Source organism: Suillus plorans (genome assembly GCF_016647745.1).
Source record: "Suillus plorans strain S12 chromosome Unknown HD556scaffold_86, whole genome shotgun sequence".
Taxonomy (NCBI): domain Eukaryota; kingdom Fungi; phylum Basidiomycota; class Agaricomycetes; order Boletales; family Suillaceae; genus Suillus; species Suillus plorans.
This window is the reverse complement of record NW_024537470.1, coordinates 187,611-212,127: the sequence shown is the minus strand read 5'-3', so window position 1 is coordinate 212,127 and position 24,517 is coordinate 187,611. Positions and strand designations below refer to the sequence as shown.

Sequence of the window (24,517 nt, the reverse complement as noted above, 5' to 3'; positions counted from 1 at the left end):
AGCTAATAATTCCCTTACGGGAATGTTGAGATTGGAATCGAGAAGACGCTCGACAACGCGTTTGTCGGCCTCTTTGTCCTCGAGCGCGAATGCATAACGATACGATGATGATTGTGATGGTGCTGGTGACGATGATGACGATGATGGTGATACCGATGCTGATACTGATGACGATGCGGTCGCGGATGGCGATGATGATGATGGAGAAGGCGCGGACGACGATGGCGCCGCTCCTTTGGGGGGCGCCTTTGCGCCTACTGGCGCGCTTGACGGCGCAACTTTCGCTAGCTCCTTTCCTTTACCTTTGTCAGACGAGGCTTGTATTTCGGGGGAGATTATCTCCTCCTCTACCGTGGCTTGTCTAGATGCGGGCCTCGGGCGCGCGCGGGTTTCGCTGGGTACTTCGACACCGTCAAAGCGGACGTTTTTACCTTTGGTGTTGCGCTTCTGCTCGCGCTTCGCGGCTACGTAGGCTAGCGCCTCGGTCATGAGGTCCACCGTGTCATCGTCTCCATCAAGTTCTGTTCGCGCGACTGTGTGCACAAACGCGGATGACCCTACTTCAATTACCGTGTCGATCTCCTCAGACGCGCGATAGAACAGCCCTGCTGTGGTGCTTGCGCTAGCGGTCGTATCTGAGGTAGCGCGGCTCGCGTGGTGTCGGTCTAGTCGTTCCTTGAGTAGTCCTCGACCTGGAATCCACTCGCCATTTGGCAAAACAAGCTTGCGCGTCTCTTCGTTAACCTTACATTTGCCCGCGTCGATGTACCTTTGTCTCTCCGTGCAACGAGCATAATAATGTTCAAGACTGCCACAAAAGGAGCAGTCGTTGAATGCGGACGCCTCGCGCTTATATTCGCGCTTGGTTACCGTTCCTTGCGCGGGCGATTCCATTGACGTGTTAGCTGTGACCAGGTTAGTGAATGATGCCGCCTTAGGCGCGCTAGCCGTTGCGCTTGGTGCGGGCGCGTTCGCTGGTAGTACAAACTGTCCAGCTGCGAAAACGTTCATGAACGGATATGGATCTTGCGGGTAGTGGTCCGGGAACTTGATCATGAGGCGCGTGCGGATTTGCGCCTGAGTGTCCTTAGGAATACCTTCCATGAATGTGCGGTCGCGCTCGGCTTTCCCGATTCTGTCCTCCGCCAAAAGCGGTTGCATGATCTTCTTGAATGCGCGCAGGTAACTGCTCAGTTCCTGGTAAGAAGGCATCGGTTTGTTAGCATACTCGTGCGCGATGGCTTGTAGGTCCGTAAGCGCGTAGCGCCTTTTGCCATCCCATCCGGGATACATTACTTTGACCTCGTCTAAAAAGGCGTTGTAATCGCTTACTTGCGCCTCAGGCATCCCGCCCCATAATTCGCGATCATCGCGCTCAAGGTAGCGGATGATGCCTTTGATGCGATCAAGTCCTTGGAGACCTACTTCATCAGCGAGCTGCTCGTATAGGTCTATAAAGTCAGCGAGGTCGTCCGCGGTGCCATCAAATTTAGGCGCGTCCGTTGTCCCACGGACGGGCATTCTGGTTCTTGTGGTGGACATAATAGGCGTTTGGGATGTTGTAGGCGCGGAGGTCTTCTGACTGATTGGCACTTGGCGCGCGTATGCGAAGGGAAGGTTTGCTATAACGATACCGCCTGGAATTGAAGGCGGCGCGCGCGGGGTTTCGAACACTTCTTGCTTGATTTTCGGAATTCCCACTGTAGGAGGCGCGTTCTCGCGCACGGGGAATGCTAATGCGTTAAGCGGGGTTTTGCTAGAATCGGTCAGTTCGGTCAGCGCGCTTAGCGCTGATAGGTCAGAAGAGATAAAAGGAGGTTGGTTGGGCGTATGGAGGAACGCTCCGGGAACTTGGCTTCTTGGGTTATCTATTGCTTCAAAGTCGTCGGACGACTCTTCTTTGACAGATTCTTCCGGTGATGGCGTGACTGGCGATATCGGCTGTCTAGGCGCGCGCGCTAAGAGCGCTAGATCTGGTCGTGGCGGTTCTGAGATGTTGCGCGAGCGACCGCGCGCGGGTTGAAAGAATAAGGGTCCTGGTAGAATTGATTCAATTGCTCTGTCGAATGCGGCGATGGCTTCTTCTCTAGCTCTGCGACGACTGTTGGGTCTGAGTACCCGACCGGTTGTCTCAGAAGTGTCCCTCGCGGTGGGCTCCAGTTGAAGGTGAGGAATCTTGACTGTGGGTGAAAACACTAAAAGAAAGGGGGCTCTACAGCAAGACCTGGATACGAGAATACAACTCGACCCAAAGGACAGCTACTGAGAGAAGTTCCTCGCGAATAAGGTGGAGGGAAACTATGTCAACTAGACGGGCGCTGGTAGACGCGGGAAAGTAACGCGCGCGAAGGCGCGCGTAGGCGATGCGAAGGCGCGCGAGATGCGCGCGTGAGCGAGAGATGCGGAGGGTACGCGCGTAAGCGGGCGCGCGCTTGAACGATGAAGGAGAGGAGTCCTTAAGAGAGTAGCAAGGGCACAGGTGTCAACAGTGGAGGAGTATAATCAGATTTCTAGTATTGGAGGGAGAACTCTACACTTTGCAGTATATCAAGATAAGGGGAAAGTAAGTACCAGAACCGAAGGAATCCTCCCTCTATTTAAGAAGGGAGATTACGCTATGCGGCGCGCTTCCGAGCGCGCTCCCGAACCGAGTAACCATATCAACTTCTAAATATATTCTAAGTTTAAATAGGCTCTCTGTATGTAAGCACGGAGGTCGGACCGAAGGTTTGTTAATTCAATGAGAGAGATAAAAATAACGCACCAGTGAATCAGCAAGGACAAAGGACAGAGGGACGGACGGTAGGAGCGCGAAGGCCTATGGAGCGCGCACGCGAAGGGCGCGCGTGCGTGTGCGATGTGCGAGTGAGGCGCATACGTAGGGCGCGCGCGCGAGAGCGCGAATGACTGGTCCTTAGGATGTGAGCTGATACAGATAGGGAATTAAATGGGTAAGAAGGCCGCATATCCGGCATCGAGAGGCGCGAGTCTCTACACCGGTATCGTGTTCTGTTGTATGTGAGCCCTGGAAAGCTGAATTCAAGTACTGATATCCCAATTCACAGGTAGAATTTTATACATCTTACGTGCGTTGCTTTCTCACAAACCCTATCGTCATCAAGTAAATGAACGTTTTAGGGCACCATCAGTATCTTAACCGCCACAACCAACCAGAAGCTCGACTGATTCGGAACCATGCAGTGAAAGAGAAGCGTAGAAACTGTAAACTTCTTTGTTTCATGAGCAATACTGCAGCTACAGTCTTCTGCATGCCGGTCACGATCGAAAGCGTCAAGAGGACTTCCGTCGATGGTATCGTGAATGGAGTGGAGGTCAAAAACTTTGTCGACAATCTTAGCAATCAGACGGAAAGTCAAATTACCTTGGTAGGCGCTACATCAATGAGGGTATCCACCCACTTATTCACCCACAGGCTGGTGTCTCCATGGCCTTGGACATCGCCATCCTTGCTGTTCCAGGTTTAGGCACAACAGTGACCTCACAGACGTTATGTTCTTGCTCTTTACTTTTCGGTGTTGGCTGCATTTTTGCTGGCACGATGGTGCAACATTTCGGCAAGAGAATGAGATCCATTGACTTTGCGGTTCGATTCACACTATTTTTTCTCAAGAACAAGCCTGATATTACTGACTGGACAGGTATATTACCTGCAAAAGAGGACGGCGATGCCATGGAGCTTATCACCATCGATTTTACGAAAGGTTACTCGGTCCCGACTCCCGGTAGGCCATCCCATCATTGCGGCTACTAATACCTAGCTGTCACTCACCCTGGCCACTGCTTGACTGGCATCAGGCACCCCGCAATTTGACGAAAGGTTGTTCGTTTCCGGCAGGCCATCCTGGCCCATAATCACTGCGGCTACTGCCTAGCCGTCAGCCACCCTGGCCACTGCTTGGCTGCTATCAGGTACGCCGCTTACTGGAATATCACGTGGTGCGCTGCTGGAAATAAAAAGCTAGATTTTAGTATCTGTGATGCTCGAGCTACTTTTGACTCGCGAGCTCTCATGACCACTGAAGAGACCATATCTACCATTCCGAGCAAGCGTGCTACATCGGCCCTTCAAATGGGACCCCGCAAAAAAGCGTAAGCTGCCCTTGTTCGACACAGGTTTTGCAGACTTATTCTGTCGCCCAGCTCTATGTCCGATCCTCTTATATCCCATGGGCGTCACTTCGGTCGAACAGTATTTGCACTATGTAATTATCCTTCTCTACTCACCAACGGCATCCTTAGATTGGAGCAGATGGAAGATACTCCTTTGGAAGACTTCCCTGCTGAGTGAAACACATTGTCTCTATTGACTTACTGTTGTCTGATTTTTTGGTAGAGAACAACGAGAACATCGAGTTTTCAAACAGCTCTTGGACTCTTATCCCGGCCTGTTGGAGCGACTGAAAACCGGGTCTGAGGAGGAAATTATTCATGTTGGAGAGCTGGTGAGTTGTTTTCTGCGTGGCTAGACTTTGTGCTTACAATTCATAGATCGGTAAGGGAGCTGCAGGCGCGAGAGGTGATGATACGAAAATGTTGAAGTCTGCAGTGCTCGATTGGATTTCTCCGAAAGGGGCAGCAATTCAGCCCCCCCTACACAGGAACTCAAAGATCGATCGGGGATTCAACCACGAGCTTACCGGATCACTGCTTTGTCCTGCTGGGTTGGACTGGAAGGACGCAGAGTATGTTTTCGTTTTCTTTTTTCTAGCATCGGTAGTCCTGACAACGTTTTTTGCGCTTGATTCTCAACAGAACGAGAGAGAACCTCCGAAGTGGCGAAATGTTAGTCTGTGGGGACCAATGGCCCATTTTCTTATACGCCCACCATATGTTTGATGCGGATGACCCATGGTGCGGTCTTCTTAGGAGCCACTTGTTGGTATGTGTGAGTAGGCAAATGTATTTTTACATAGTTCACTACTGATTGCTTGCACGTCAGGCCTACAAGCATGTCTTTACGTCTCCAAGTTCGGTCGACAAAGAACCGAAAGCCACGCGGTCCGGGAATGCTCGCCTTCATGGCATGAATTCCGTCACCATCGCGTCCATAGCTTACGTTGCAACTCAGGTTCGTCGACACATGTCTTTCTCGTTGAATAGCTGATAGCTGACATACATGCAACCGAAGGTCCGATTTGCTATAAGTTCTTCTTCGGTGTTCTCAAGGACCGACACAACGACCGACTCAGAAACGTTTTATCATAGCCTCCTCGACCTCTTCGAAGATCCTGAGGAATCTAAGGAGGTTGATGACCTACTCACTTGGTGGAATCAGTATTTTTTATTACTCTTCGTTATATCACTGAGGCTCATGCATTGTTATGTGCCAGCCAAGTGTTTCCCACTTCCTCTGCCGCTAAACGACCTATCAGCGCCAACAGTGCCTTATCGAAAATACGGCTCAAACATCTTGCGATCAAACAAGCTACAGATTCAAACTTAATTTCATCGTAGTCTTTCTAGAAACATGTTTTCGTATAATAAATTACAACTAATATAAGCATAAGCATGTTGTCGTCAACTAGAGCACTCGAGTGACCAGAAGATAGACCTACAGCCAATAATGATCTGAAATAAGCCGAGATGAATTGTAATAGCCCTACCTCTGCAACAAGCTAGCGGATGGTACCACGTCGTCATCGTCCCGCACTCTTGTAACGAACGCAGCTCGGTCCAGAACAAACTAACGTCGCAAGGCCTTAGATAGCGTCAGAGTTTATCAAGACTTCGTGGAGAATAGACTGACTAACCCACCTTACACCTAATGACCATACCTTGGCAGTGAGCTGGCAGATAGTATCGCGTCGTCATCGCCCCGCATCCTTGCACCAAAGGGAACTCGAACCAGAACACACTAACGTCACAAGACCTTATCTAGTGCCAGAGATTATCAAGAGTTTGTAGAGAACAGAATGACAGACTCACCTTGGACCTAACGACCATATCTCGGCAGTAAGCTGGCGGATGGTATCGCGTCGTCATCGCCCCGCATCCTTGCACCGAAGGGAGCTCGATCCAGAACACGCTAATGTCGCAAGACCTTATCTAGCGCCAGAGTGCATCAACAGTTTGTGGAGAATGGACTGACTGACTCACCTTGCACCTAACAACCATATCTCGGCAGTGAGCTGGCAGATGATACCGCATCGTCATCGCCCCGCATCCATGTACTGAAGGGAACTCGGTCCAGAACACGCTAACGTCACAAGACCTTATCTACTGCCAGAGTTTATTAAGATTTTGTGGAGAATGGAATGACTGACTCACCTTGCACCTCACGACCATACCTTAGCAGTAAGCTGGCGGATAGTACCGCATCGTCATCGTTCCGCATCCTTGTACCAAAGGGAACTCGGTCCAAAACAAACTAACGTTGCAAGACTTTACCTAACGCCAACATCAAGGGAGGATTTGTCGAAGTTCCATTGAAAAGCATAGGTTGCATGTGATAAGCGGATTGAAACTGCATTATAATCGCTTTACACATTTGGGCCGTTGGCAGCTTTGATCCAAAGCAGTCCAGCCATATAAAAAATTATCTGATGTTAGCATTCATCTAGAGATTGCGCAACAGCCAAAGGTCACATACCACGACCAGGGCATGGCAGAATGATAGTGTATCACCGCTAGTGCTCAACTAGGTGACTGTGGTGACTTTGGGCAACTTAATAATTCATTCTCACGGCTGGTGGGTATTGCAATCTGTTGACAAAATGGCAGATAATTGCAACGAGACTGCACAAATGTGCATTTGGTGGTTTCTATCCAACGTAGTCCGGGTATTCAAAGCTCTGTCATTTGAAGTACAATTGTGATATATATTGTACGAATTTTACTTTAAATAAACCTTTCTAACACTTTACCATTTTCGCGTCGCTTTCCTGATGTGTTTCGGCAGAAACTTCATGTCAACCCGGAGATCTTCGATGACATCCTCGATTATATATCTAATCACCCTATCTTCCAGAACCAGTCCAACAATCCTCAGCTCCCTGTCTCCATCCAGCTCGCCATCTTTCTGAATCGGGCAGGCCACTATGGCAATTCCATTTCTCTCGAGGATGTCGCTCAATGGGCAGGCGTGAGTGTCGGGTCCGTAGTTAATTGCACTAATCGTGTAATGATTGCGGTGCTTGATGCCCATGATCAGTTTATCTGCTTCCCAGCAGGTAATTCTGAGGATGCTGACCTGGCTCGCAAATTTGCTGAGTCACGTACTTGTCCAGAGTGGAAAGGTGGCTTTCTAGCCATCGATGGTTCGACTATGAATCTGTTCACGAAACCTGGTTATTATGGTGAGACGTTTTATGATAGGAAGTCCAATTATTCCCTTGGCTGTCAGGTAACATTTTTGTTCTTCATCTTCATGTGCAAAAATTAATTTAATTCTAGGCAGTCATCCTGCCCCATAACCTCCTGATTGTTGATTACTCTCTTGGTCATCCCAGGAGTGTCCATGATGCATTCGCTTTTCGATCCACTCGCCTCTATGACGAGCATGCTGATCTTCTGCCTGATGGTCATTGGGTTTGGGCAGACAGCGCTTACCCATTGGAACCATGGTGTATCGCCCCTTTCAAGAGGCCTCGCAATGGACGGCTGACAAAGGACCAGAAGACATTCAATTATCACCTCTCTAAGGTATGTTTTTTCTTAGTGGTTTTCAATTGATTTTCATTTATGTAGATTCGTGTTCGTGTTGAACACACGTTTGCTGTTTTGAAGGGACGGTTCCAGTCCCTTCGAGAGCTACGGTTCAGGATTCAGGCCGAGAAAGACCTCGAGTTTGCTGTGCAGTGGATCAAGTGTTGCATCATCTTGCACAACATGATCATTTGCTTTGAAATCGAGCATCGCAAGGAGGACGGAACATACAAGAGTTCTCTAAAGTGGGCTCGCACGGAGGGGGAAGATTTCATTGATCAAGAGATTGAGGGTCCAGATGGTGAAGAAGTAGTTGGTGACAGGACATATGATGGCACTCCTGGTCAAGCTGCTCGTGCAAAGTTGATGGATGAGCTCTTTAACAGTCCTCACTCAGATGCACACCATAGGGAAGGATGATCAATTCTTTTTAAACATGTAATACTACTCAAACACTTGTACAACAAATGTATATACCTATGTACTCAATCACAAAAGGTAGCAACAAAAACATATGTCCAATGGAAACAACAACAGCAAATAAGACTATGAGATGACAACGAGAACGAGAATGAGACGACAACGAGAACGAGAACGAGACAACGACGAGAACGAGACAACGACAACGAGAGCTCACTCAACTCCATCAGATGATGGGCCCTTGCTCGCCTGCATCATTTGCTGAAACTGGATCTTGAGTCGAAGGGTCTCTGCCTCCTTGTCGAGCACAAGCGAATGCGCTTTGTAGACTCGGATGTCGGTCTCACGAAGGCGGATCTCGCTATCCTTCGACTCCTGCAGACGCTGATGGCTGACGGTAGCCTGGAAAGTCTCATGTTCGCGGGCGGCGCGAAGGTATTCGTACTTCTTGATGTCGCGGGTGTGCTCGGTCTTCGCCTCGAGCTTCGCGAGAAAGCGAAGGTGCTTGTGGTCGTGGCGTGACATCGCGTCGGATTGCATCGACGCTATCTCGTCCTTCACCTCCTCAACCTGCTGCGTCACATCTGACTTCGCTTTCTTCTTCTTCGAGCCACCGGCGCTGTTGGGAAGCGAGGTCTGGGGGGTCGAGGACATCAGGTAGTCCAACGACGAGGTAGTATTGCGTGTCGTGGATGAAGGCGCTGATGTGCTGAAAGAGATATCCGATGGCAGCCTGCGGTGTCTACCGCGGCTCGGTGGCTTCTTCAGGCCAAACACCGAGCGGCTGTTGTAGACAGACGATGGGGATGCTGTTGGCATGTGGAAAGGTTCGGGAGCGTCGGGAACGGCAGGAACATCAGGAGGGGGAGACGGCGACGGAAGTTGTCGCTTCTTCCCAGCGGCTTTGGAAGAGTTATCGGCCCTCTTGTCACCTTCGAGGGGGGCATCCAATGGGCCACCGGTGCCTTGAAAGTCCATGTCCATGTCCATGTCATCGTCTGATGTTGGAAGGCCAGGGAGATGGATTTGGGGGGACTGATTGTAGGGGGCTGCGGAGGGTAAGGGGACAGCGGAGGGTAAGGGGACAGCGGAGGGTAAGGGGACAGCGGAGGGCAAAGGGCCAGTGGAGGGCAAAGGGCCAGTGGAGGGTAATGCGGGAGCAGGAGCAGGATGTTGCAGTGTTGGATCGATGGAGGGATCACCGTGTGAACCCCCAGCATAAGGCATTGCTGGGGAATAGTAGTGCTGGTCGTAATGCGAGGGCGGAGTGCTGGAAGGATGGATATCGTGCGGGGGATATACTTGAGGAGGCGGTTGAGGGTACTGCATGGGACCAGCGCTGGCATCAATGTGCATGGGGGGACCGGCACTGGTGTCAAGTTGCATGGGGGGACCAGCCCCAGCATGTGGTCCAACCAAGGAATATAACGCGCCGGCGTGATCGACGCCAGGTCTTGATGAGTGAGTCTTCGCGGCCATGGACGGATTGGAATGCCAAATGGCATCCAGTTCCGTATACCATGGGAGCTCTAAGAGCGCTGCATCTACGAAATACATCAGCTAAGGACCGGAAAATAAGGAACGAGGACTCACCCAAAAGATTTCTCATTTGCGTGCCTTCACCAGGCATCACACCAGCGCCAGTACTGTCAAAAGATGCCTTGAGTTTCTTGTATTTCCCCCTAAGTCTACATAAATTTCAGTATTTTTTGTAACGGAAGAAAAGACGGAAACGACTCACGTTTGGATGCAGTTGCAGACTCCGTCACGAAACTTCTTTGCGTTGGTGGCGAACGCGTGACCGTACCTCGGATGGTCGGTGAAAATAAGTTTGGCCAGGGTACCATACACCTGCCCCTTGTCCGAGCCCGAGGCACCATCATCGACGGCAGACATCGCTTTCTTGCCGTCAGAGTAGAAAAGTACTCTGCAATCGGCGGGGTGCGTGGAGAGATGGTTGACGAGGATGTCGGTAAGAGCACGGTCGCTCTGTTACAATAACATGTAACCGAGAACCCCTCCTACGGAGGTCATCATGACCTTAGCCCCTATCCCGCCATATGCACCGTCTTGGAAGACTTACCGACTCAACGGAGACTCGTAGAGACGCCTAGAACGGCCTGGATGCCGTTAGATGACCTAGACCAGCCTAGGCAACATCTGATCGGACCTAGATGGTCCTCGACCCGGATCATGAGGAAGCTCTGCCTCATGGTCAGAAGACAAGCCGCATGCCTCAGCATGCGCAGTTAGACTCAAAGGCATGCTACGCCTTGAGGACAGATAAGAGAGGCATGGTAAGCCTCATGCATAGATAATCGACCGCATGGCATCAGATAAGATGCCCTTGTATAGACACACTTACATCTACCTACCGAACGTAGTATTGGTCTGTGCACACGGACGACAGTATATAGAGCAGACTAGAATCATGTATATTCCCTACTTGATTCTACTAGGTTTTCATCAGAACTTCCTCTGTGTGATCATCCCAATCACTCAGTCTAAGCCGCACCTTAAGGAAAGCCGACGCTACCTTAAGTGGAACCCCCGAACCTCTCATTCGAGAGAAGATCCCCGTCTCTCCAATAGCGAGCCCGCTATCAGATTAGGCAATCCGCCTAGGGAGAGCTCGAACTACCCTAGTCCGTAACACGCTCTGCCACTGGATAGTCAGGCGGGGTACATGCTGTTCTGGAGGGGGTTTGGCTGGTCCACGAGTGTTTGGACCTTCGTCGTCCATCGACCTGGAGCAGCGCACTAGAGGGTTGGCTTTCAAGCGTGCAGAACGGCGTACACGTTGGCGAGAAGGGGGCATGGTTGTTTGAAACTCCGCCAGCGATGCCGGCCTGACCTTCAATCGCAGTCCCAGCGGCCGAAGTGTTGGAAGCCGCTTAGCCACGAGTTGAAAGCCTTAGTCAGAGTTCAGCGAGCTTTCAAACATTTCTAATTTTTATTTTGAGTACCACTCATAATGGTTTCTGAAACATAGAGAGCCGATCTATTTCGGAATGCTAACAGGTCACACATCACTCATTCGGTCTCAGTCTTACAGATCTCCGCACCTTTCAGGCGTGTTAGCGCAACTAATAATAGTGGCGGAGTTTGGCTGGGCCTTTAGCTTTATCTTTCTCCCTGAACGATTAATACGTCAATTCTTTACATAACTTGCTAAAAGTTGCAGTGCTCCTCGCCGTTAGTTTCGATCCATATACATTACTTCGTTCTCGCCAGAATCTCATTTTTTTGTATCATCTAGGATAGTCTTGACGACAACTCGACGACAAGGGTTAACTGGTTACAGCCATACTACAAACTTGTACGACAACAAAACGGAAATGCCGAATTTACGAGACGTTCAGTGCTGGAGTCATCGTCACGGTCTGTTCGGACAGAGGGTTTCAAGTCTCAATGTCCTTACTGTCTAACCTGGACTCCTTGACGTTATTGACTAGTCCGCACAACATGCCGCGCTGCGAGCGCCGGCAGCTGGGTACTAAGCATCACAAGCCTCTATTAGGTAAGTTGTATGTGAAGTCCGACGCCGAGCTGGTCGAGTGACTTGAGTTGCTGTGCGTGCAGTGCACTAAATTTTGTAATTGCTGTCAGGTGCCATGATAGCGAGATTTTTCACTTCATGCTATCATTTATCCACCACCACGATAGGCACTATTCCTCGTCAATAGCTTTCTGTCTGGCAAACCTGGCAAGGGTTTCATCGGGTTGACCTTGATCATGCTCACGCTTAGTCCTGGTTCGATTTGCGATGTGTGCGCAGAAGAGTACAATCCGCATTGTGTTCCTAATTCCATTCCATGCGGTGAGCGCTCAAAAATTTTGAATCTGCAGTCATCAAACTTCTAACGCTGCAAGTTTTTAGGTCACATTTTCTGCTGGAGTTGCTGTAATAAAATTGTACAAAAGACATCGCCTCGTCTCCGAGCTGCCTGCCCTTTCTGTTCCGAGCATTTCATTAGTGGTGATGTGCATTTGCTACACATAAACTTTCCAGGAAGCGGACGGGTTACTCCTCGGTGGCGAGGTGACCTCAACGAGGCTCTTCACCAATCACGAGGAGAAGATCTGTCTCCCTTAGTCGAGCCGAGTTTCTTGCGTATACGCGCAGAGGCTCGTAGATTGGAGGATAAGGTGGCCAAGGTAGTCACAAGAGAATGTTCAGTGGAAGAGGTTTCGACTCTTTACAAGGAGCTAGAAGAGTGGTTGACTAATGGCGAATATTCCAACGTCCAGGTAATGTTTTTTTCTGACAATTCAAGTGTTTGCGGTTCCGCTAACATCGAGTGCAGTCCTATTCATTATCATCGAGTGCTGTGCTGCTTAGGACCATTTCGACGAATCACATCGCTCATTCGGAAGCTACGAAAACGGCCAAGGGAATTGAAGCCATTCTAAAAGAGAAGCTAGACGACATGGAATTGAAGGTCAGCAAGTTAGAAACCGACCTAAAGCAGTACGTGACCTTGAAGTGCACCATTATGATAGCACTTTGATTTTGACTGACGTACTCTTCTAGACAAGTATGTTGTGGCTTGAGGAATGTTATTCACGTCACTCACCATGTTTCTTTTTGTTTAAGCAAGCACTCTATACCCAAAAGGTGCAAGAATGCCAGGCTCTTCGAGCAGAGCTTACCCGTTGTACCCTTAAGTCCGCTTACTCTCGGGCTGCAAATTTACCTGCCCGCCCCAGCACTGCCGCTTCAACTAGATCAAGTGAACGTCAACAAACAGTTTCTTCATTTGCAGCATCCACATGCAAAGAACCAGCTATCCCCCCCATGCTGCCGCGCTTCGCATCTCTTCGTTCTCGAAGTGCCTCCGCTTCTGCTGCTGGAGTCCAAAAACTGACGACCCCCGCATGCACGATGGCACCATCAATTAGGTCTCAGACTTCAACGAAAGCTTCAATGCTGTCGTCTCGCTTACGTGCTACGTCCCCAATTCCCCTCTCAAGACCACGGACTATCTCCGTCTCACCCTCAAGACATTCTACGACGCCCCCTCAAATTATCAATCGACCGAGCTCCGATGACCAGGAGAGGCCACGAGAAATGATTTACGAACGATGGTTGCCGGCGCCAGATTTGACGTACACCCTGCCAACAGGCAAAACCACCCACCACCCAAAGGCTGCTGCGACGTTACCTCAAATGACCACACCTATTCAGCCAGATGATGACGTGTGGGGGCTGGACGACGAGTGGGAGTCAGATGAGGACGAGTTGGAGCTAGATGAGGACGGGTCTGAGCTAGATGAGGATGGGTCTGAGCTAGATGAGGATGGGTCTGAGTCAGATGAGGACAGGCGGAGGCAAGAACCGATTTACGAACGTTGGATACCATCATCAGACACAATGGCCAACCCACCGACAGGCAAACCTGTCAACTATGCACCCAACTTTGCTTCGTTCCCACCTCCTGGTCGTGCTCGCACATCATTCTCGACAAACGGTGCCACCAGGTTGCCTCAAACAGTCACTCCTGTTCAGCAAGATGGGGACGGGTGGGAGCGAGGACGGTTTCGCGAACGTCGGATGCCACCACAAAACACATCCGACGAACGGACAGGTAAAACTGTCAACTTTTCATCCTACTTTGGTTGGTCCCCAGCTCCTAGCCTTGCCCGCCCCTCGTTCTCGACATACGCCGCCTCGGTATCCTCTCAAAAAATCACTCCTATTCCTCCTGATAGGCATGAGAGGGGGAGAAAAGAGATTCACAGACGTTGGATGCCGCCACCGAACGTACCATCCAATTCATCGACCACTGTCCAACCCACTCTGGTTCGTTCTCAGCTCCCAGCCGCACTTGCTTCTAAGATCAAACAATATCCAAACCACCAGTCCACTTAAGCAAGAGGTCTTCCATGCATTGATCGGAAGTCAGATTCCAGGTACATATTTGACACCCCCGATCCACACGTTCAACTGCCGCAGTTCATGACATTCGTCTTTCACGGCTTGGCGATTTGAAGAAGTCCTGAGGCTGAAATACAATATCTCTTTGAATAACTCGGACGCTGTCCCGGGCACAGTGATCCGATGTCGATTGGAGATTCGGAGAATCTTAGTCTCGTACCCAGCCAGCCTATTTTGGTACGGATGGTAATTACTACCTACCCAAACAAAACAATCGTGCCTGTAAGGAATAGTTACGAGTCTAGGAGAATCTGTAGGCAACTGGGCACTCACTGATCGCCCGGAACGCTTGCGCTGTAGTGCACGAATCGGTGGCACCGGCCCAATCGGTGTTGGCGTGCGTTTATCCACACATCACAGTTTGACTAGCGTTGTAAAATGCTATGTATAGGCTGATGCTACTGTACAAAAATGCATGTATTTCCAAAATATCATACGTGGTGAACGAATAGATGGTGATTGGGTGAAAGAATGCCTCATCGCAAGCTCGTGGTATCCATGATGCGTTCTATCTGAAGTCGTACGCGCACGCGCGCAGCCTTTCCCTCAGGGGTTTGACCACCGAGCAGCTTCCCTGCAACTCCGCCGATACCAGTCGTTGCACCCTCGTAAAGCAACTCCAGCATCTTCACCCACTGATTACCCCAAATGAACTTCGCCTCCATGCCTCCTACGTCAAGTGCAGCTACGGAGTTTAGGAGTGAGAGCCTGGGAAGCACCCAATTGCAAAAAACGCACCATGAAGTACCTGTGCGGCTACTGCTGTCTCTAGTAATCTCTCATCCCCAATCATCCTCGCGAAATACGTCCAGAAACGTGGTAACTGGAACATTTTATCCAATGGCTGCGGCACAGGCGCAGCTAGAATCAAGAAATATACACGCATCATCCCAGATACGCGCATAATATGATCGGACAAGGTCTCTCTCTGACCATCATTCGTGCGGTATCCCATCGCCTTGATGCGCTCTAGTTCGTTCCACGCAGTACCGTCTGAATCCGTGGAAGGAATCGCTGACGGAACAGGCCACCCACCGCACCGCTGCACGAGCTTCGCGAAGAAAATATCCGGAAAGCCTTCCAACGTGCCTAGCAGTCTCGCGGCGACCATGGCCAAGGGTATAGCGCTTCGTTTTTCAGCTGTGACCTCTGTTTCGGCTTGGAGAAGGATGGCTTTTGCTAGTGAGGATAGAGCGGCGAAGTAGATGTCTAAAGGAAGTCGTTCTGACGGGCAAATAATATCTATGAGTTGTTGAGTCTGGAAATTTGAGTTTGAGGTGGTGGAATAATAGCGGAAATAAACTTACTATTCGCATGACGGAATCGATATCGTGTGTTAGTTGTCCGATCTTTGGTGTTATCTGTCGGCGAATGGCGCTCCATTTGGATTTGAGTGGCTGGTTCCCCTTGACTGTCTTCATTGGCCCAGCTTTAAGATTCTGAATTAGGTATTAGTATCGCAGTACGTGGTCAGAAGTAGCAGGTTTACCTTGAGAGTTTCACGAGCGTGTACCCAATCCTCTTCGGCCAATGACATCCCCAGTTGTGCCCTGCCCTGTTCCTCAGCGTCCAGCTTCTCCCTGCGCAAACGCTCTTTCTCCTGTTCTTGATGTTTTGCGGCCGCTTCTGCCTCCCGCTGCCTTTGCGCCTGTTCCTCTTCTTTCCGCTTCGCCTGTTCCTCCACTTTGCGTTTCTCTTCTTCCTCCTTCCGTTTTCTCTCGGCCTCCTCCCGCGCTTTGCGTTCAGCTTCGAGTTTGGCACGTAATTTCTCCTCTTCCACGCGAATAACACCCTCTATCCTATTGCGAAATGTCTTATCTTGCTCCTGCCAGCTACTTACGAGCTTGTTAACCTCCGTCTGTTGCCGCACCTGCAATGCTGCGAGTTGTTTCTGCACTTCCACGAGCTGCTGTGCGTGCATAGTTGCCAATGATTTCAGCTCCTGCGTGTTACGCTGGGTACGCCGACCTTGCGTCTCTAAGCGCGTCTGAACTTGTGCTCTGCGCGCTGTGTGCTATTAGAGACTATCAGGGGGTAATTTGCGTAGAAAGAACTAATAGGCACTCACGAATGCATCCTTGCGTGTTTGTTTCTCCCATTCTTCGTAGGGATCGTGGTATCGTGTGCGTAAGCGGATAGCAGCCACTGTGTCCTCTGCATGGCGTTGTTCAGCTGGGCTGCGTGGCTCGCGCTTTGGGCGACTGCAAAAGTAAAATAAGTGAGTGTGAGCATAAATATGATAGTGATTATAATACACGCACGGAGGCGGTGGCGGGACTTGTGATTCAGATTCGTAGCAGAATGAGTCTGATGAAAGGGAGCTTGGGGAGGATAGTTCTGAGTCTGAATCTGTCGGTGGCCCTTCGAAATCGCTATCGGTATCTGATGGGAGACCGAAAGTGGAGGTACGTCTGCGAGATCTGATGGATAATGAATGAGCCTGGCTCGCCGTGGCATGCACTGTGCACGTACCTCCGTTCAGGAGATGGCGAAGTTGAGCGTGGCAATCCGTAACGCATAAGTAAGAGTCGGATTCCGTATCAGCCGTAAGCACCACACGAGTACTGTTGGCTACTGCAGCTTTTAATGAAAGCACGGTCAGATGGCTATCGAATGCACTTACTTTGTCTGGAGCTTGAGTCAAGTTTGGTGCAAGCGGCAGACACGGTAGTTTAATCGCAATTTCCTCCCTTACATTCCATTTTGGGAGAAATTTCTGTATAATAATATTAAATATAAAAATAGCGTGTTAAACACAACTTTTCTGCTGCCACAGGCTGCCACCCACGATCATACCAGCATGTTTGCGTGTCGCACAGCTCAATGCAGGAATTGTCATTAATGATTTGGCTCTCAGTGGCGATCTCAAGTATCATACCAAGGCTAACGATCCAACATCTCCACCGTGCAAACAATGTTTTTCTGACAATGCCTACCTATCAGGAGGACCCACGAACAAATCAGGTAAGGACTCTAGTGACATCAATCATGAAAAAATATGAACTGGAGAGCTGTAATTAGGGAATGAGGATCCGGATTCCGGAATCTTTGCATGCTCCCAGACAAACGATTACTGCGTGATTTCTCTTCGTTGCTGACCTCAAGACTTTGCAGTGGTAGATTCAACTTGCCGGTAAGGATGAATTCATCGGGTGGATCTGTGTTTTGTTCTGTGTCAGGATTTGTACGGGGGCGTCGATATCCTGTCCCCTTGGTTTGGTGGATGGAGGTGCTGTGGTAAGAGACACTCACCATTTCCGTGCTTTGTAAATGTCACTTAGCGTCAGATGTAACCTCTGTTGAAGGTCGTTCTTCGTTTCTGCGATATTCGTCAGGCTGAGCACCTTCTTGACAGGCGTGATAGCGACGACTAACCGCTACACAACAGAAACCAATCTGTCCGATCCGCGTAACGCTTTTCAAAGCCTTCATTTTTTCACCCTCTCATGACGATAAACAAAACCCTCGGAAAAAAAGTTGTTTTGTCGTACGTCGCATAGCATATTACAGGTGTGTTCTGCTAGAACCAATATTGAGGGGCGTTGGGCAGAACCTGAGCCGCTCACTAGACTGATATGATCAGTCAAATGATGCTGGACCTAGGCTCATGGTATGTAATGTCAAAATTGACGATCCTGCGCGCCTGAGAGTCTGCCAGCAGACGGCAGATGCCGAATTCTAGAATCTTCTGCTACCTGCTTGCTCACATGTAGTTGGTATAGTAAGCCCAGTTGTTGATGAAGTCCGTAATATTGATATATAACGTGAACCAGCAGGCGATGCCACATTTCAGTCAGCAACTGACTCATTCACCAAGCTATCGGGATATTATGATTGTCTGACTAGTCTATCAATTAGTAAGATTCATTTCCGCACTTGCCCCTTCCTGATTACGAATAACTCCAGCAGGAAGTGATGCAATGACCCACCGGGGCAAAAAAATTACCTGTCTCGTATATAAACCTGAGCATTCCTCTGTTGAAGTACTATCACTCAAATCATCATCATCGTCATCGTCATCGTCATCATCGTCATCATCATGTCGGAGCAGCTTACTTTGTACCTTCACAAGGTGAGAAACAATGGAGAGTAAAGCGGAAAACTTGTCTGACCCATAACTCTCCAGCTCTCGCCCTATAGCGCAAAGGTGAAATGACTGCTGACACCATCTCACGAGTCTCTGACGCAAATTGACAGATCGAGCTGGCTCTTGTAGAAGCCAATGCACCCTACAGAGCCTACCAAGTCGATCTCTCCAATAAACCAGAGTGGTTCGCCAGTAAAGTGAACCCAGTCGGCAAGGTATGTGTGATGATATCCTGTTTCTATTGGAGACGAATGTGACATAACTATAGGTGCCTGCTGTAACATATGGGGGACCCAATGTCGAACCCGATGATCCTTCGCCCCTGTCCGCTAAAATTGCGGAATCGAACATCATCCTTGAGTTCTTGGCGGACCTTTATCCAGACTCAGGCCTCCTGCCAAAGGATCCTGTCCTGCGCGCCAAAGTCCGTTTGTTCATCGATGTGACTACCAAACAGGTCGAAGCACCATTATACGATTTCATCCGAGGGCAGGAGTCATATGACAATATCCTGAAGGGGATTGAATTTCTTCAAGGACTTCTCGAAGAAGGTAGAGATTTCGCGGTTGGAGATCACTACAGTATCGCAGACGCATGCATCTCTCCGGGTCTCGCAAGGCTCAAGATCATCACCGAAACTGACATAGGTAGAGCAACCACCCATGCCTTTCCCCGAGAAGTTGAATCTGATTAATTGCAAATAGGGAAATTCCCTGTCGGAATGGGGTATAAGTTAGGGGAGGAGTTAAAAGGACCGAAATTTGCCAAATTCAGGAAATACGCTCAAGGAATGCTGGACCGTCCGAGCTTGAAGCAAACTTATGATGAGGTGTGTATACATCTACGCAAATGACTAATGACTTACTCTTTACTGCCTTCAGGAGTATACAACAACATTCTTCAGGACGAGATTCACTGAGCGCGTACAGTGAAGATATACCTGATAGCAGATGGTTAGCTTCGCAGGACAATAATTTCTAGCTGTCGGAAATATGCAGTATATCTACGTGAATATCAGACGCGACATATAATAAACAACCAGCAAGAGAGCCGTGCGACAAAGATAAAATTTCCGCATAATTATCGCTACCCTTGGCAACATCAATCAGTTGGCAACTTAGACCATGGTCTCCAACATATGAACCGCATATGAGGAGGGTTGCAGAGCGTGGTCCCCTTGCGGTGGTGTGAGCTCTAGTTTCACACAGACTCTCATTAACGGTGACACACTTGATTGATAGCAACTGTTTCGTGCTCGGCTCCCCCCGATTACGAGCCACCATTTGCGATCTGTTTTGCCAGGTGAAAAGGTACGGCAATAGCCCGATCACGAGGGCCCTCGTCTACATCACAAGTAAGAGCGACCTGAATTGTAATGGACTAAACAGTATGTTTTGCTTTGTCAAGATTAAAGGACACGCCACGGGTTGGGTATGACCACATGTTCATTCATGCTGTCAAATAGATGCACATAGTGGAACTCACATTTGGCGACCATTCATGTGAAAGGTTCGTTGCGTTGTCGACTTCTATCTTCATGACGTTACAATACACTCAATGCCGGCATCTGGTCCATTTTGCCAAGTAGGGCGGAAGCTATGAGTCTGGAGGAGAAAGAACGAGCTCCGATCGAGTTTGACGGGGGAGTTCAGACTTTTACGGTATACTGAAAATCATCACTGCCCGGTAGACTCAAACGAGTTCATCATATTGATATATCCTATTTTGCAGTAATTGCAATGTATAATTAATTGGATATCACACTGGGTGATGATGGAAGAAGCGACTTGAGATCATGCTGCAGCAGCGTGGTATGGACCCATCAAGAACCCTACATAAGCACCTGGGACGTGAGTTGCGACTCAGAAAAGAATTCAACAACTCACTATACACGAGTTCTACAACACAACGATAACCCAAACGTACGCTCCTTTTTAACTTGAATTCATTCTAACTGACCCGGACCTCTCTGTCTAGGTCGCACAATATGTCGGAAGTATCTGATACAGCAAGAGATACTTTTCAAGGGCAGCCAGCGCCAACGCGGGCGACGCGACGGCGCAAGAACAAAGTGTGGGCGGTTGCATTCTTCAACGATGGTCGACGGGTCGTCACCAGTTCGCATGATAAAACCCTGCGAATTTTAGACGTGCGCCAGATAGGAGAAATGGTAGGAGGGCCATTCAAGGGGCATACGGACCGTGTGCGATCAGTCGCCATATCTCCAGATGACCGCCGAATTGCGAGTGGTGGGGATGATGCTACTGTCATTATCTGGGATACCGAGAGCAAACAGATGGTACTCAATCCGCTGGTGAAGCATACAGAGAAGGTGAACTCTGTGTGCTTCTCCCCGGATGGAAGGAGAGTCGCAAGCAGTTCGCATGATTCGACGGTTGTTGTATGGGATGCAGAGACTGGCGCAGTCCTTGCAACACTCGATCATCGTAAAACCGTACACGTGTGGAGTGTGTCATTTAGCCCGGATAGGCTAAAATTAGCATCCGGATCATCTGACCATACCATCCGGGTGTGGCGCACCGTTAACGCCGAATGTTTGCTCAAGATCAACGCTGGCCAATGGTCAGTTCGAAGTGTTGTGTGGTCGCCTGACGGCAACCAGCTTGTCTCTGTAACATCCAACAATACAGCCAAGTTCTGGGATTCATCTAGTGGAGAAAAGATCGGTCAACCGTGCATCGGTCACACTCGCTGGATCACCTGTCTTGCCACCTCTTCAGATAACTCCGTCATCGCCACAGCATCGGACGACAGCACTGTGCGGCTGTGGTGCACAAAGACACATAAGCAGATAGGACATATACTTGAACACACCAAAAAAGTCCACTTTGTTGCGATTTCTCCCGATGCAGAGCTACTCGTGACTCGGAGTGGAGCCGATGATGGAGATCTTCAGCTTTGGTCTGTTAGGGATATACGGGAGCATGGTAAGGTGGAGGAAAGCACAACAGACTACGAAGAAGTACAGGCACGTTCTTACTCGTTATTGTTGTGCCTTTCTATTCATCACATTTTTTACGTGCTAACTAGTGCTGCCGTGGTCCGGTTCGGTCCGGTTCACAGAGGGTCGAGCGAGAACCAAGAACTGGACCTAGGTCCGGTTCTACCAGACTCAACGAACCTCGAACTGGACCTTGGCGAACGGTTCAGAATGGTCAGGTCCAGTTAATTTCAGGTTCGAACGTGAACCGAACCAAATTTATTTACAATGAGCAAAAAAAAACATAAGTACAGCGTCCCTACCAAACATTAGCAGAACACAATACATGCAGTTCTAATTACATACTTGCAAGGGTTGCATACCCAGTGTGTTTCATGGCGAGTGAAGACAGTGCGAATGTCAGCGGTACGTTCAGTCTTCGGCAAAGTGGCTTGGATGGCGTCCTCAGGTTCGGCTTCGGCTTCAGGTTCGGCTTCGGGCTGGTCCTCCACGGGCTGGTCCTCCAAAGGATCGGTGTCATGACCAGCGTCGTCGTCATCAAGGCTATCCTCGTCTGATAATAGACATGATAAAACCTTTTTGTGAGCCGGTTGAAGTTGAAGTTCAGTAGCGCTAGACAATGCACGTTTGCGGTTTGTTGAGCTGGTGGAGGTCGAGGTTGAATAAATGTTCTCAGCATCCCGGAGGCGAGCAGATGGCTTAGAGGTCCGAATGGATCGTCGAGCACCAGCTGTAACTGGTGTTGGTTTGCGCCCAGTATTCAGTAGCATAGAGAAGGCATCCTGAGGAGGATTAGTAGATGATGATGGCTGGGGGGCAGAGGACGTGGTGTCAAGGGGGACAGAATCATCGGGATCGTGGTAGAAGACGATGTCCTTGGCATCCTTGAGAGAACCGTCAGCATTGACAGCGCATGAGTCTGAATGAGCCATGTTGAATATAGTGCTTACCTGCTGAGGCTTGCACATTTTATGTGCAAGCAAATCAGACAGCCGGTGGACAAACAGCCGGTGGAGGATCGTAATAGCATCGTAGGGTGTTGGTATGATAAGGATCTGGGCGAGGACATGGTCATTATGAGCACAACACTCACACTGTTCAGTTTGAACAGTGCATATCATGACTTACCTTGTCAATGAGCCTCTGCATTTGACGGAAACAAGTAAGTATCGAAGCTCGAAAATCCTTGAGGCCAAGGCGAATCATCAAAGGCAGTGTCAAAACACGCTTCGACAATGCGACAGAACTTCTCGCAGTTCAGGGTTCGGACCGGTTCGGGGAAGGTTCGAACCAACATAGAACCGTTCAGGCAAATGGTGGACCGTGAACCTCACTCAGGTCCGGTCCGCCCCAATTCATGGACCACGGACCGAACCAAGGAAGAACCTGACCGTTGGTCAGGTTCGGACCGTGGTTCTGGACCGAACCACGGCAGCACTAGTGCTAACTCAGAGTTATTGTGACAGCAAAAATGAGCATAGCTGCGATAACATGAATCAAAAAGAGCCCTCTGTCGATCAGGACAGTACATGCGACTCCTCTGACTTCCACGACGCCCTTAGCAGTATTAGTGACAACCAAGACTCATTATTTGATGTGAGCTATTTGTCTTTGTTCACTTTTGACTGAACATGAACTTGCTCTGTGTAGATCTTCGCTATAAAGAAGTGTCAGAAAAAAGTCACAGGCCATTGTAATGCCGCCGGCTTACAAGTTGGGTCATGTGCATTGGAAGGTACATTAAAAGTGCCTTTCAAGGCGGCTGAGGTCATCAAAAGCGTGAGATATTCTTATGCAATGACATCGATAAACAATACATCCATCGTGCAATATCACATCGCCATCAGCATGGGTCCCTCTCGCACTCATTGAAGCAAATACAACTTCTCCGAAGAAACTCTGACAGGGCAGCTTCTATGCCCGCATTGTAGCAAGAAGTTCAAGACCCAAGGCTTCAAGAAGCACGAAACAAGCTGCAAGAAGCAGAAGGACACCAAGGCGGAACAAGCGGAGTTCGCCATTCAATATGCACGAGATCAGAAAAGAGGTGAGTCCTCTGCTACCCGCTCTTGATGTTTCCTTTGACAATATTGAGGTATGCAGCTCGGCAGCAGGCTCACACTGACATGGGCATGATAACGCCCCCTAGCGCTGGCCCATCGCGATCAGTTGCTGGGATTCAGAATGCGCCCCCTGCAATCAGGGATCATAGTCCTCTAGGTATGTCTCACGTATTCTTTGTGTGCTCCTCCAACGCCAACTGACACTAGCTGACCCTGTGCTGCCAGCAGATAACCTGGACGCTGGTGATTTCGAAGCCTACAATGGGAACTACAATGGGAACCTCAAAGGTGCTGGTAGCCTAGGTAAGTGTGCACCATATTCACCTGTATTGCTTACTGATTCTTTTGCATAGCCAACAGCCAGGGACATTCTGTTGAACCGCAACCTGCAATACCTCCTCCACAGCCCATGGAATTCAAAACGATGTATCATCCTTCTGCTGGTCGTGAACCACTCCTTCAAACATTTGAGGAGTTCGGCGTCAATTCGCATCCTGAGGAAGAGCTCCCTGTAGATGAAGAGCCCTGGCGTCCTTTCTGTTCCCGCGGCGACTTCGAGTTTGCGGAGATCGCACTCAATGCCGCACTCAATAAATCACAAATTAATGTGCTCCTTGCGCTCATTGGTCGCATATTGAGAGGAGAGAGCCGGGTAACTTTTTCAAATGATAATGAGCTGCGCAAAGCTTGGGAACACGCAGCTGCTCAGGTGACGCCGGTATGTCATTAATAAATCTCACATTTTGTATGATATATGTTGTGAATTAGTTTGTAAAACACGACATCACCGTTCCTTACAAAAAAGAACAACGAGTGTATGAGACTCACGCGCTGCCTCTGTGGGACTGGGCTCTTGATTTGTTAGCTAATCCGCTGCTTGCTCCGCATTTTGTCTGGGATGCACAACGAGTTTTCAAGCACAACGGCAGGGAGTTTGAACGCTTTTACAACGAGCCTTGGATGGGTGATCGATGGTGGGACGTCCAGGCATGTAATCTTTGTTAATATCACTATCTACTCTCACTCAGCATCAACAAATCAGAGTCGCCTTCCAAGTGACATTAAGGCCGCTCCATTCTGCTTCATCCTGTATGCGGACAAGACAAGACTGTCGTCCCACGGTACAGTAAAGGGATATCCTGTCGTGGTCCGTTGCGCGAATTTGCCAGTTGGCATACGGAACGGAGAGGGCATCGGCGGTGGCCGTGTTGTCGGGTGGTTGCCAATCGTACGTCAACATTCTGATCGAATCTTCTGATGTGACTCATTATAGTTGCAGGTATCTGAAGATGCAGACGAAGAAGGCTGTTAAGAACGTGCTCAAGGGTCGGATCCGAAGGGCTTGGCTTCAGCTCGTGCGCTGCGCCCCTTACCCGAGTACG

The 24,517-nt window shown here is 49.5% G+C and overlaps 8 protein-coding genes across 8 annotated transcripts; 5 read left to right on the top strand and 3 right to left on the bottom strand.

Moving 5' to 3' along the window:
- Positions 1 to 4,165: 4,165 nt before the first annotated feature.
- Positions 4,166 to 5,475, top strand: HD556DRAFT_1434588 (uncharacterized protein; the record flags this gene model as incomplete). The annotated part of the gene is made up of 7 exons (XM_041305344.1): positions 4,166 to 4,305; positions 4,355 to 4,463; positions 4,510 to 4,703; positions 4,774 to 4,900; positions 4,961 to 5,089; positions 5,150 to 5,295; positions 5,352 to 5,475. 7 exons carry the CDS (start codon positions 4,166 to 4,168, stop codon positions 5,473 to 5,475), a joined length of 969 nt encoding a protein of 322 aa, XP_041154351.1.
- A 2,823-nt stretch (positions 5,476 to 8,298) lies between these two features.
- HD556DRAFT_1449303 (uncharacterized protein) lies at positions 8,299 to 10,903 on the bottom strand (the record flags this gene model as incomplete). The annotated part of the gene is made up of 4 exons (XM_041307576.1): positions 8,299 to 9,629; positions 9,679 to 9,767; positions 9,827 to 10,074; positions 10,727 to 10,903. 4 exons carry the CDS (start codon positions 10,901 to 10,903, stop codon positions 8,299 to 8,301), a joined length of 1,845 nt encoding a protein of 614 aa, XP_041154350.1.
- Positions 10,904 to 11,820: 917 nt separating this feature from the next.
- On the top strand, positions 11,821 to 14,337 carry HD556DRAFT_1504599 (uncharacterized protein; the record flags this gene model as incomplete). The annotated part of the gene is made up of 5 exons (XM_041309012.1): positions 11,821 to 11,905; positions 11,966 to 12,336; positions 12,393 to 12,560; positions 12,683 to 13,888; positions 13,949 to 14,337. The coding sequence occupies 5 exons, from the start codon at positions 11,821 to 11,823 to the stop codon at positions 13,955 to 13,957; spliced, it is 1,839 nt and encodes a 612-aa protein (XP_041154349.1). The 3' UTR covers positions 13,958 to 14,337.
- A 52-nt stretch (positions 14,338 to 14,389) lies between these two features.
- Positions 14,390 to 16,679, bottom strand: HD556DRAFT_1412490 (GLE1-like protein-domain-containing protein). Its single transcript, XM_041304210.1, has 8 exons — positions 16,647 to 16,679; positions 16,496 to 16,597; positions 16,285 to 16,443; positions 16,092 to 16,224; positions 15,513 to 16,037; positions 15,331 to 15,462; positions 14,762 to 15,281; positions 14,390 to 14,708 (listed from the first exon to the last, which is right to left on the bottom strand). Exons 2-8 carry the CDS (start codon positions 16,540 to 16,542, stop codon positions 14,500 to 14,502), a joined length of 1,725 nt encoding a protein of 574 aa, XP_041154348.1. The 5' UTR covers positions 16,543 to 16,597; positions 16,647 to 16,679; the 3' UTR covers positions 14,390 to 14,499.
- Positions 16,680 to 17,932: 1,253 nt separating this feature from the next.
- HD556DRAFT_1412469 (thioredoxin-like protein) lies at positions 17,933 to 19,145 on the top strand. The gene is made up of 6 exons (XM_041304209.1): positions 17,933 to 18,095; positions 18,150 to 18,170; positions 18,221 to 18,325; positions 18,379 to 18,757; positions 18,815 to 18,939; positions 18,992 to 19,145. The coding sequence occupies exons 1-6, from the start codon at positions 18,063 to 18,065 to the stop codon at positions 19,040 to 19,042; spliced, it is 714 nt and encodes a 237-aa protein (XP_041154347.1). The 5' UTR covers positions 17,933 to 18,062; the 3' UTR covers positions 19,043 to 19,145.
- Positions 19,146 to 19,800: 655 nt separating this feature from the next.
- HD556DRAFT_1504565 (WD40-repeat-containing domain protein) lies at positions 19,801 to 21,300 on the top strand (the record flags this gene model as incomplete). Its single annotated transcript, XM_041309011.1, has 1 exon — positions 19,801 to 21,300. The coding sequence occupies exon 1, from the start codon at positions 20,098 to 20,100 to the stop codon at positions 21,298 to 21,300; it is 1,203 nt and encodes a 400-aa protein (XP_041154346.1). The 5' UTR covers positions 19,801 to 20,097.
- A 30-nt stretch (positions 21,301 to 21,330) lies between these two features.
- Positions 21,331 to 22,004, bottom strand: HD556DRAFT_1449298 (uncharacterized protein; the record flags this gene model as incomplete). Its single annotated transcript, XM_041307575.1, has 2 exons — positions 21,331 to 21,370; positions 21,418 to 22,004. 2 exons carry the CDS (start codon positions 22,002 to 22,004, stop codon positions 21,331 to 21,333), a joined length of 627 nt encoding a protein of 208 aa, XP_041154345.1.
- A 559-nt stretch (positions 22,005 to 22,563) lies between these two features.
- HD556DRAFT_1449297 (uncharacterized protein) lies at positions 22,564 to 24,447 on the top strand (the record flags this gene model as incomplete). The annotated part of the gene is made up of 9 exons (XM_041307574.1): positions 22,564 to 22,668; positions 22,723 to 22,924; positions 22,979 to 23,119; positions 23,176 to 23,292; positions 23,361 to 23,438; positions 23,489 to 23,853; positions 23,904 to 24,099; positions 24,164 to 24,363; positions 24,409 to 24,447. The coding sequence occupies 9 exons, from the start codon at positions 22,564 to 22,566 to the stop codon at positions 24,445 to 24,447; spliced, it is 1,443 nt and encodes a 480-aa protein (XP_041154344.1).
- Positions 24,448 to 24,517: the final 70 nt, after the last annotated feature.

Coding starts and splice junctions, on each gene's coding strand:
- HD556DRAFT_1412490 (XM_041304210.1), bottom strand. CDS start 16,542: ATGCGTTACGGATTGCCACGCTCAACTTCGCCATCTCCTGAACGGAG. Junction 16,225..16,284: donor CAAGTCCCGCCACCGCCTCC/GTGCGTGTATTA, acceptor TTACTTTTGCAG/TCGCCCAAAGCGCGAGCCAC. Junction 15,282..15,330: donor TCGATTCCGTCATGCGAATA/GTAAGTTTATTT, acceptor TCAAATTTCCAG/ACTCAACAACTCATAGATAT.
- HD556DRAFT_1412469 (XM_041304209.1), top strand. CDS start 18,063: ATGTCGGAGCAGCTTACTTTGTACCTTCACAAG. Junction 18,326..18,378: donor AAGTGAACCCAGTCGGCAAG/GTATGTGTGATG, acceptor ACATAACTATAG/GTGCCTGCTGTAACATATGG. Junction 18,940..18,991: donor TGAAGCAAACTTATGATGAG/GTGTGTATACAT, acceptor TACTGCCTTCAG/GAGTATACAACAACATTCTT.